The 12,369-nt window shown below is 36.8% G+C and overlaps 1 protein-coding gene across 2 annotated transcripts in view; it reads left to right on the top strand.

The window, feature by feature from the left end:
* SLC4A4 (solute carrier family 4 member 4) overlaps positions 1-12,369 on the top strand; it is a 302,161-nt gene that overhangs the window by 282,620 nt on the left and 7,172 nt on the right. For both annotated transcript variants that reach the window (XM_047857278.1, XM_047857277.1), the window contains exons 20-22: positions 6,241-6,309; positions 9,008-9,181; positions 11,575-11,736. In XM_047857278.1, coding sequence (XP_047713234.1) covers positions 6,241-6,309; positions 9,008-9,181; positions 11,575-11,736 — 405 coding nt within the window. The remainder of the gene's footprint in view (positions 1-6,240; positions 6,310-9,007; positions 9,182-11,574; positions 11,737-12,369) is intronic.

The following is a 12,369-nucleotide window of genomic DNA, read 5'->3' as shown; positions in this document are numbered from 1 at the left end:
AATGACAGCTTTTTACCACAGAGGCAATGGAACCTCTTTTTGGACAGATCCATTTTTAGAGAGGTCATTGCAGGCAATTGTGATCTCATGTTGTGGGAGGATCTACTAAGAATGAATTTGCCCCTGGGTTTCCTAACGGTGGACTTACACAACACAACTGCAGATTTTTCTTTTTTAATAGGGTCTCTTAGTTACTAGTAGAGGATAAATAGAAATCTTTCCATCAGTTCAAATGTACCTATCAGTCCCCACCCATTTTTTCTTTTATTTTTATATTATTTCTTTTCATTAATACAGTATAAAATCCTAACTCAAAAAGTCAGATGTGTTTAAAGGCTCTTTTTATTTTTTTATTACAGCAAATGGGCTTTAATCTTGGAGAATCTGTCAGCTGAGTAATCATGTACGATCCCAAAGGGACACAGAGAACAGATACTGTATAAATTGCTATTTTTAGGAAGAGATGCAAGACATTTTCAACAACGCCTCTTCCTGACTATTTTCTAACCCTGCACCCAAATATGGCTGCAGAGGAGTTAAAGCTGAAAGCCCTTTTGTTCTTTATTTTACGATGAATCTTTTTGCCCCGATATGCAAAGCATCTTAGTATCTGCAGGAGCAGATTAGAATGCAGAGAAAGGAGAAAAAGAGGTACAAGGGATCAATGAGCATGAATTCCTTTTGACCTTCCTTAAGCTCACCCTTGTTCAGCTGCTAATGTTCATAATCATGGCTATTCCCACTTGGCAACTCTGAGTCCATGCAAAGAGTCATTGTAGGAATCAGCAAAAAAGGTAGTTTAACAAACATTTTTATTAGGCAAGGTTTTGCCCAAAATGTGGGAAATGAAATTATTTTGTTAATACAGTTTCCAACCTCAATTTGAAACGAACAAGAATAAAGCAGTCCAGCATTGAGAATTGTGATTCCTTAACCTCAGTAAGTAGAACTATTCTTTACTTCAGGAATCACATCAGCTGATTTCAGATCATGTGCCCTTCTTATCGTTGAAATTTGGTGGGTTATAAGCATCCACCACAGAATTGTTGGTAGCTCATGTGAAAAGTCAATACAAGAACAAGCGGATGTTGAGGGTACAGTTTAACTAAAACCTAAGTTATGACTAAGTAAAAGTCAGGATTAACCATTAACCTCAGAATTCACACAGAAAGGGGTATCAGGGGTTACTTTGGAGGAGGGAACCTTTCTCCTCCACCATTTGACTAATGTGTGCTTTAAAGGAACAAGTGACAACTTTAGAGAATGGTTTTACTTAAGAGTCTACCTTTGAAAGGCAGATCAAATGAACAGGATCAAGAAAAATATGTGGCTTTCACTTTTTAAAATGACATGGCTCAACACCTTCCCTACTCAGCTCCCTGCATCCCCACAGGCTTAGCGGGCTCAGATGATGTAAGTAATTTTCTCTCTGCATTAAGCAGGGTGGGTAGTTGTTGCCTGAGCCTACTTATGCAGGCTTACTTTGAACATGAAATTTGTGACCTCTGTTTTGATCTCTTTGCTGCAGTCTGTCTTTTTACATGGAAGAGTGTAAGGAATCATAGCGTATTAGCTTTAAGTTCATGAGGATACCCCATGACCTTAGCTAGCTGCAGTCATACGTGCCTCAAATCCCACCACAGAGTCAGTACAGAACTGTGGGGAAGCAGGAAGAACTGGCTTCCCAGACCGGTTAAACAGTTTAGATCTGTGTCTCTGCAGCAGAAACACTGCCTGTTAAGCTAGTGTTCTGTATGGGGGAACTGGGGGAGACCACAGAGCAGCAAAAAAAGATGAAAGACAGTTCCTAGAGCTTTCTTTTCTCATTCTTTTGGCAAGCTTAAAGAAATAAAGATCAAGTAAAGTTCACTGCTACTTCTGTTGCCTTTGCTTGAATTAGTTCATTTTTAACATGAGGCGTAGCCAAAATTTGTCTTTGAGATTTGTTTAGGGTTCTAAAATGTAGAGGCTAGCGTTTAATTTGTATCTGGCAAGCATTTGTCGAGCTCCTACAATATGCCACACATTGTGCTCAGTAACAGGGAAACGAGGAGAGGGGATAGTGAGGATGAGGAAGATGATGGTGGTAATAGCCGCTTACATTTACTGAGGTTGGCATTGGACCAGGAGCTCTGCACGGATTTTTTTTTTTTATTTAGTTCTCCAATAAAACCTATGAAAAATGTACATATAATTGCATCCATCTTACAGATAAAAAAAATATATAAATAACTTGCCAAGTCACAGGGTTCTTAAATGGTAGAGCCAAGATTTGAACTCAGGCAGTTCTGACTCCAAAGCCTGATCTCATAACCATCATGGTTTATTGCCTTTTAAAATAAAACAGTATTGCCCTCAGAGAACTCATTTACTTTCATTTCCCATGAGTTGATCTTCCCCAGCTTCTTTGATCCAATTTCCAGTTCTCTTATGTAGAGAGAAATGTGACATTTTCACAAACTCTTCATCATAAGTCACTCCATGGCTTCTTCAATGACTAGGGACCAGATTGCAAGGCGGCAGCTTCCTTATGGTCCCAGATTTTTATTTTATTTTTTTTTATTTTTTATTTTTTATTTTTTTTTTAAGTTTTTGGTCCCAGATTTTTAAAGCTGAAGGGCATTAGGATGTTATTTTCATAACGTATTCCTGAAGACAGTCACTATAGTTGAAAGAACAACATTGCAGAGCTTATATAAAACCGAGGCTTCAAGTCTGACCTTCGCAGCCATCCTTCTGGCCTATGCTGCTGCCCTACCCCCACTACAGAGGGACCAGAGGGGGCTAGGCTGGACAGTTGCTAGTGATGGTTCTGATGCAAATAATGACATCAATACCACATTTATCATTGCTTGAGTGTCTATTATGAGCCAGGCCCTGAACTAGGTATTATGTAATCTTTATCATAACCACTGTATAGATGAGAATACTGGAAATAGAAGGGGACAATTTTCTCTGAGTTCCACAATGGGTAGAGCCAGAATTGGAACCCAGGTCTGTCTAACTTCTGTGCTTCCATGTTCTCAATCAGTACCTCATTCTGAGTTTTATGCATACACACACATACACACATACACATACACATACAAAATGATTATTATTCTGCTGGGAGGCTTCACGCCTCTACTGAATTTTGTACTGTGGACAACCCACTACCGTCTACCTTTCTTATTAAATTTACCCTTTCACATTTTTTTTATGGGAATATTCTAACACTATCAGAAAATCAAAGAGAGGGCTAAGTAAAAAAGAGTGCAACTACATTCACTAGAATTTTAAAAATTTGGGGATGTAGTCTGAGTATGTGGAATCTTCATTGACTTCAATTTAATTTTTCTATCTGGTTGTAGGATCAAGCATTTAACTTTTTCATTTTTAATGTTTATTAAAGGCATTATAATATTTATTTACAATTAAGCCTTTTGGTTTTCTGGGTACGTTTGTATAATTTTGTTTGCATAATTTTATCACTTGGCATTTCTTGAAGTGCCTGTGAATCTAGTATTCCTTGTGTTTTTTGAGTTTTTATTTCTCCTGTCTTGCCTTATAAAAATGTCTACCTGCTACTGCTATGTATATTATACTAGTTTAACTTAAAATGGGATCACATCTTTTTAAAACATTCTTTTTTTTCTTCCTTTGGGAAATTTCTGTTGTGATGCATTTTTAAGGATTGACCTTTTGATATGACTCATGAACCAAATCCAAAACAAAACAAAACAAAACAAAACACCAAAATCCTCTAACCCAGTAATTCTGTCAGGTTTCATCAAGATTTCCAAACTGAAAGATTTTTATTAAGACACACTGCACTATCTTAAAGAAAATGGTCAATTTTGTAAGACATCTGTATCACATTAAAGATGACCCCAAAATTGAATCAGTAGCCTTCCTTATATGTGCTATTTCCTTTTCACCAAAGAATATTTTTTTAAAAAAACATCATCATGGGGCACCTGGGTGGCTCAGTTGGTTGAGCGTCCAACTCTTGATTTCAGCTCAGGTCATGATCCCAGAGTTGTGGGATTGAGGCCCACATCAGCATGGAGCCTTCTTGCGATTCCTTCTCTCCCTCTGCCCCTCTCCTCAACTTGTTCACTCTTTCGCTCTCTGAAAAGAAAGAGAGAGAGAGGGAGAGTCTGTTTCTTGGGGGGGGGGGGGAACAAAAAAACCCCCATCATCCTATGTAAGGCTGTTATCCTACCCATACCCCATTCTGAGTTAATGGTACCTTCTGATTTTATTTTATGGTAGATTTGGTGAAATCTATCATAAATTCAGAGAGAATGGACCCCAACACCATAGCACAACTTTCCACCACTCTGGTGCTAGAACTGTAATAGAGAAAATATTTGGCTAAACTTAGGGGAGGGGTGGAGATAAGGCTCAATATCACCTTTGTGATTACTTTCTTTCAAGCCAGAAAAAACACTTCACCCAGATTAAAAAGTAACTACTACAGGATTTCTAACTAGTTGCCCAACTGTAAAAGAACTATACTTCTCTTTTCCCCTTCTACCTTTCTTTCCTTCCCAAGGTATTAGAAATGAGATAACAGGAAAGGAATCATCATATATTAAAGGAAAATGGGAGTGCCCTTGCCTGCAAAAGACATTTTAAAAAGTTTAAAAATGAGTGAAAGCTATGAAATGGTTTCTTTGTTAGTTACTTTTTGGTCAGTTCGTACAGAGGAATGGAAATGTGCACATTCTAAAGCAAACAAGGCACATGTCAGACCTCAAGTGCTTGAATGTGACGTGCTCACCTCTTTGTGGTGACTGTTAGGTATTACAGCACACGTGGCTTCCCTACCACTCCGGCCGCCCCTCCCACCCCTTCAGCATTCAGTGTCATTTTTTTCTGAGATCAAGATCAGATTAGCTATGTTACAATTATTAGCTTTTTTCTAGAAGAATCATGTGATATTCTGTGTAAATAAATATATGTATTACATATAAATTCAGTAATTCCTATAGCTAGCCAATAACAATTGGAGATAGTCATGACATATTTTGAGTATACTAATTCCCCAGTACGGGTCAAAACTACAAAACTGTTTCATTTTATTTATTTGTTTATTTGTTTGTTTGTTTAATGTTTACTTAAGAAAGAGAATGCATATACATGGGGGGAGGGGCAGAGAATCTTCTTGCTCAGCGTGGAACCCGACACAGGGTCTGTCTCAGGACCCTGAGATCATGACCTGATCAAGAGCTGCTTAACTGACTAAGCCACCCAGGTGCCCCAGATACAGAACTGTTTTAGGTAATTACAAGGAGAGGCTGGTAGAAATTGTGCTTCATTTAATACATGTAATAGTTCTTTAAAAATTACTCTGAAGTCATACTGTTTTCTGGCTACAATAGCCTCCTTTATGTAGAATTGGTAAGATGGGACTTAATTGATTGTGGTTTTTGAAAACTGAAATTACTTGCACTTCTTTTCAGAATCCAAGCTTGAGAACCTTTTGTTGTTTAAATAGAAGACTTCCCAGAAACAGAATCATCCTTGTTTCCACAGTACTCAGGACATTTCAAAGGTCTAGGAATAGATAAAACTCAGGGAAGATGGCTTTGCAACTTCCCATTGTTAAAACACTTTGTATTAGCACAAAAGACTCTTGCTAATTAATGCATTAAAATTATGAATTCACTTTTTAAAGATGTGTATTACTACATGTGTGTAATGAGTTGCTTCTGTATGCTCAATGCTCCTTTTAAGCAGTGTTCTCATTATTTAGTCCTCTTAATATTCCTTAGAGAAAGAAAGGGGACAGCCACTTCATGTTTGGTTCATTGAGAGAGGCATTTACACACCAAGCCAATAGATCATTTGGCAAAAATTATTAAGGAAAAAATCAACAGGCTGTTGGAAAGGAACTTGGTCTCAGGAGCTAAGCAACCGTCTGCTTCTCTTTCTACCTCACAGTCCATGCAAACATCTGGTTTACATAATCTTTCCTTTTAAGGGGAAAGGAAAACAAACTTTTTTTTCCCATTAAAAACTTATTTTTTGAGGTCATGCATGCTCATTGTTTAAAAAAATGCAAACAGGACCAAATGAAAGTTGAAAGTCTCCCTCCATATATTTCTAGCACAGAGTTTAGAAGTTTATCATGATGAGTATTATTATGTCCTATCTTTTAGTTTCAGATTTGGCTTTTATTTAAACTATACTTCTTCATTATTGTTTTTATTATTGTTGTTTTTAACCTCTCTCTGACTTTTTTTTTCTTTCTAGTTTATTCCCATGCCTGTACTGTATGGCGTGTTCCTGTATATGGGGGTAGCATCCCTTAATGGTGTACAGGTAACTTTTCTATAGCAATCTAAGTATAGTTGTATTTTTTCCAGTAGTAATAGTAGTCCAGTAACAGATCTTTGAGGAAAAGTGCTACTCATTAACTGCTGAGTTTTTTAAATGCATATATTTACAGAAAACAAACTGGTGGTTGCCAGAGGGGAGGTAGGTCGGGGGATGGGTAAATTCGAGAAAGGGAATTACCAGTACACTTATCATGATGAGCATGGAGTAATGTACAGAATTGTTGAATCGTTATATTGTACACCAAAAATAATATAACACTGCATGTTAAAGAAAGAAAATGCATTTGTTTGCTACTTTCTCTGCCAAACACCTGCTTTTTATTTGAGTTAATTAACAAAATTAATTTGTGTTAACAAATGTTATCATACATACCCATTCTTGAAATAAGCTGTTAAAGATCATTTCACTAGGAAAGTGAGAGAGGACCTAGGATCACCTTCCTCCCTCCCTTCTGTCCTTCCTCTTCTCCTGCCTTCATCTCCAGAAAGAAATCTAACCCTTCCAGTGTGCTCTTCAAGATCCTATTTATCTCTTCGCCTTTAAACTATTCTAAGAACAGGCTGTTATTTGATTTACTTTTCATATGGCTGTGATCAGTGATCAAAAGTTTTGAACCAATAAAAGAATAAAGTCAATGTGGTTTAGTGCTACTTTTGTCCAAAACTTCAGCTATCCACAATTTGGGTAAAACTGGCCCCCTTTAAAAAAAAAAAAATCATTAGGAAGAACTTTGTAAGGGACTTTGTCTTTCAATTGAGGTTTAATTTAATTGGCACCAGGAAACTGGAAGTACTTCTGCTGTTTTCTGGCACCTTGTTAATTGTAGCCTTATTTAGCACTTACTAATGTTTTAATGGGAAAAGACGGCATGTTCTGTGAACATCATAAGAATTCATTTAAACCCCCTCATAGTAGTCCTTGCTTTCATTTATTGAATTTAGATTAATTTGGTTTTAGAGTCAGATAGAGCTGGGCAGGTGGCCAGACCCCCAAAAGCAGACAAGGCTATTTTATTTTCCCTTCTTTAGGTCCCATTAGGATATTTGTCACAAAATACAAGGTGGTTCTTCATAGATTGGACTAGATGAATGTGAATGGGGGTTTACTTGTGCCTGTGAAACTTCGGACAAGTACAGATATATAAAAAATACTTTATTTTTACCTGGCATTGTAAAAATATTCTTCTTTTCCCTCAATGGAAAAATATAAAACTAATAATGGCCCCCAAACTAATAGTTCTTTTTTTTCTTTCTTTCTTTCTTTCTCTTTCTTTCTTTCTTTCTTTCTTTCTTTCTTTCTTTCTTTCTTTCTCTTTCTTTCTTTCTCTTTCTTTCTTTCTTTCTCTTTCTTTCTTTCTTTCTTTCTTTCTTTCTTTCTTGTTTTTGTTTTTGCCTTAATAAGTCAGTCTAGATCAGAAGTTAGACTTTATGTCTTTAACTGATGATTGGAGCTCATTACATGTTTATTAAATTAAACAGAAGGCAAAAAAAAAATCAAGAATTTCATAGTGATGGGGAAAAAACCTTTGCTAAAGGGACAGCTAGTGGATTTCTTAAATTCAGCAGTGCTATTGCCCCTGTTGCCTTTTCTCTTCACTTTTCTCCCTATTCTCCCTCTTTCATACCTTTTGGCAAGATTTGATTTAGCAAGAAATTTTGTAACACAATCTTTATAAACAGCAAGGCCCCTCCAATGAAAAGTAGGCCTGGAGGGAGAAAGAAAGTTTGTTACATAGCAAATAGCTTCTGAGCAGCTTGTCCATAACAGTCTTCTTTACTTCTACACTTCTCCCTTTCCTCCAGAAAGAAAGCAGAAATACTGTTTCAGAGTTTTATTACATCATAATTCAATTCAGCAGCTATTTACTGAATATCTTTTATTTGAAAGATCCTATGGTAGGTGCTGAAATATCATTCTTACCATCATCAACGTAAACTCAGCAGTTAAGCTTTGAGGCACAGTACCTGGCACAGAGATGCTCAGTGGTCAGTTTAGTACCTGTTTCTGCACAGCACTGTGATAGCCTCCCCTAGGTTCAGATATCTGGTTGTTGATACTCTGAAACTCACTATAAAAGTCCTATGGCTTTTCTTTGAAAAGAAATGGTAGTGAATTGCTGCATGTTATTAGTTAAGTTATGCCGTAGATAAATAGTATGGAATTTACGAAAATACCAATGCATTCCCATTTTCAAGTTGGATGCTTCCTTTCTATCCTTGAAACATCCCTTAAATGCATAAGATGCATAGTAGCATCCTCTCTTCTTTCAGGTAAGGTGACTGAGGCAGAGTAAGATACATGACTTACATGTCTTCCTTCAGCACATCATGACGAAATTAGTCACAAGATCCTCTCTCCCAAGACTCAGATAGTAAAAATAGAAAGGAAGAGATGAGCATCTAGAATTTATATTTGGCTTTGTGACTTTATTCTTTGGTAGCCACTTTATCTCCTATATCTACATCACATTCCTGCAAAGTAATAGGAATCGGAAGACTCCTCTTATGTCTCACTGTGCTGGACTAAATTTCTGCACTCTCTGACCGATGTCCTCTGGAAGGGATACTGCTTGCCTAAACTATAGTATATAAATCACTAATCATTAGTTAGGCATTGTGGAAATGAGTTTGCATATCAGCTCTTGAAGTAATACAGTTGTACTCTCTTCTTCCCTCCCCAGTTCATGGATCGTCTGAAGCTGCTTCTGATGCCCCTGAAGCATCAGCCAGACTTTATCTACCTGCGCCATGTCCCCCTGCGCAGAGTCCACCTGTTCACTTTCCTGCAGGTGTTATGTCTAGCCCTGCTCTGGATCCTCAAGTCCACTGTGGCTGCTATCATTTTCCCAGTCATGGTAGGGATTCCTTTCCTTGAGCCTACCCATCAAGTCATACCAATATCATTTGTTATTGTAATGTAGAAGACATATATGTCTTCTCTGTGTGGTTCTACTCTTTTCCAGCTTTGACCAAATAACTTTGAATTGATCAGTTGTAATTTAAGGTTCCTATGTCTGTGGTCATCTACACTGGACTTTAGTGTCAGACTCAGCTGAGTTCAAATCCCAGTACTGGTTTCTGCTGATCAGGGAGCCTTCATGAGCTGCCATTAACTTGTTCGTAAAATGGGCATGGCATTAGTATTGTTACTCTGAGCATCACTAATAAATATCAAGTATAGAGCACAGTGCCTGACATTAGGTAGACATCAGTGCACATTAGTTATCTTTAAAATATTGTATAATAGAATCAGTCTAAATAACAAAGCATAACGCATTTTAGTCCAAATAATAAGAAAGCAAGTTTGGCAGCTTCTGACAGGTCATCCAGTGACTTAGAAGAAGAAATGGAGTGAGAAGTGCAGTTTTTGAACTGCTTGCTGGTTTGCATCATGCTAAGTTTAAGGGTAAGTCTCGGCTCTCAGATGATGAGAAGCAAGGTAACATAACTAACATTGCACTTAGAAGTACAAGTGAAAGAAGTAAAAAAGGAAATGCTAGGTCTATTTTTGGCTTTATCACTAAATTTTATACTTTACCATAACTTTCCATTTCTTGCAAGAAAATGTACATGTGTACACTTGAAACAAGTCACCAAGCCAGCCTCTCAGTCTGCTTTGTCTCTCCCACAGAATTTTCATACACAGACCATATTTTATTTTTTATAAAAGTCCTCTTACTCTTACCCAAGATTATTATTTTATCCTTTTTTTATTATTATTTATTTATTTTGAGAGAGAGAGAGAGAGAGAGAGAGAGAGAGAGAGAGAGCGCGCGCATGGGAGAGGCAGAGAGAGAGGGAGAGAAAGAATCCCAAGCAGGCTCCACCCTGTCAGTGCACAGCCTGATGGCTCGATCCCACAAACTGTGAGATCATGACCTGAGCCAAAATCAAGAGTTAGACACTTAACCAATTGAGCCACCCTGGTGCCCCTAATTTATCTTACATGTGTTTGTTGTTTGTAAATTTTTTTTTCTCCAAGGGAAAACAAAAAGGAAGGAGGAAGAAAAAAATTATATAAAATACTAGTGATGTTTATCATTTTTTTTTCACTTATATCCCTTTTTTCCCCTTAAACTCTGTTAACTTACTGGAAAACACAATGAGTGTGAGAAATGACTCCCATTTGCCCATTGGTATAGTCTACCTATTAGTTTTGCTACAGGCAGGAAAAACAAAGTAAGGTCTGCATAAATTTGAAATGTATCCAGTAAATCACTTAATGCTGGTGCTGTAAATAATAATAATAAATGTGTTATCTGTATAAAGTATTTTTTACTTTTCCAGAGGTTTTGTGTGATCACAAAGCAATAGTATAATATCAGTAGGGTAGATGTTGTTAATTTCTCCTGGAGATGAAAAATGGACATATAGAGAGCATGATGTGGATAAACCCAAATGTTTAATTTGAGACAGTCATGACTCCTATATCCTAGTACATACTAATTTTATTCTTGAGCAAAGGCATCTTTAATGTACTTTTACAAGTTACTCTTCAAGGGCAACTCATAGAATCAAAGGTACGTATTTTTTTTAAGAATACCGATTTTAGAGGTAGACAGCTGGGGGCCCTTTGTATTTTGTTTTCTGGCTTTGTGATTTTTGGATGTCTCTAAGCCTCAGTTTCCTCACTTGTAAGATAGAGATCATAATATCTACTTTTTGAGTTTGTGGTGGGAATAAATGAGAAAAATACCGCCTAAGAGTTTAGCACGACATCTGTCACACAGTAAGTTTTCAGGTCATGGTAGTGATTGAAGTCACCCAGTAGATTAAGTGGTCTGTGCGTACTCAAATGCTGTCTCATTATTAGTACCTTGAAGATGTTTTAGTGTACTATATGTCATACAGATTTTCTTGATTTTCAAAAACCTGCATAATGTTTTAATTTTGAATAATTAGAAATCATATGCAGGCTGTTTTTTCCCTTTAAACTCTCAGCCATTTATTAAAAATCTGACATGGAAGAAAATGGTTTAAAAAATAATCCTTTTGTGTTGAAATTCTAAGTGAATGTGATCATACATTTCAGTGAACAAAGTGAGTTTGACTTAGTACTTTTATGATCCAACTTCCCCATAAAGAAGATGTTTATGGTCCACCTAATATAAATCCATATAAGCAAGATGAGTTCGGTCATATTCTTGCCTTCTATAAGTTTCTACTGCCTTTGATAGAGTAGTGTCAATACTCACTATGACTTTATCTGACCTTATTTCTTTCCTACTTTCTATATTTGTCCTTGTAGATCTTGGCACTTGTAGCTGTCAGAAAAGGCATGGACTACCTCTTCTCCCAACATGACCTCAGCTTCCTCGATGATGTCATTCCAGAAAAGGACAAGAAAAAGAAGGAAGATGAGAAGAAAAAGAAAAAGAAGAAAGGAAGTCTGGACAGTGACAATGATGATGTAAGGCTTTCCAAAATTCCAAAGTAAAGCTAAACAAATAAATGTGAGACATTTATGGATGTCATATATATATTATACTTTATGTGAGATGAATTCAGAGAATTTACCTGGATGTGTTACATGCCAGTCTTCCTTTGCCCTTTATTTTCTTTCTTTAGTTTTTTTTTTATATTTTCTGAAGTCTTTCTATAGCCATTAATATACTGATAGCAATAAAATGACTCCCCCCACCACCAAAAAAAAAAAACCCACATCTAAAGAACTCCAATCTCCCATTTCACAGATAAAAAGAAAATTTGCTTCATAATGCTGTAAAATGTATTTGCTTTACTATTGATAATCCAGGGTTTAACTTTGAGATAATAACTCAGTTTTATGTAATTTTAAGCCTGATGTAGACAAATACCTGTGACCTCACCTCCTGTGATCTAGGTATCCATTTGAGTAGGCACTCAACCAAAGTCCTCTGCTGTTGTACTTACCCTCACACTGGACTTGAAGATTATTTCTCTGTGACCCTTCAAGGAAAACGAAAGGGTCTTGGAGCCTAGGGTCGTTTTACAGAATTGTAGTTGTCAGTTTTGTAGTCCAAATGATCCTCCTGCAATTGGGTGATTAAGGTTAGAGAAATAA

The sequence above is a fragment of the Prionailurus viverrinus genome, chromosome B1 (assembly GCF_022837055.1).
Source record: "Prionailurus viverrinus isolate Anna chromosome B1, UM_Priviv_1.0, whole genome shotgun sequence".
Taxonomy (NCBI): domain Eukaryota; kingdom Metazoa; phylum Chordata; class Mammalia; order Carnivora; family Felidae; genus Prionailurus; species Prionailurus viverrinus.
This window is presented reverse-complemented; position numbering and strand designations above follow the sequence as displayed.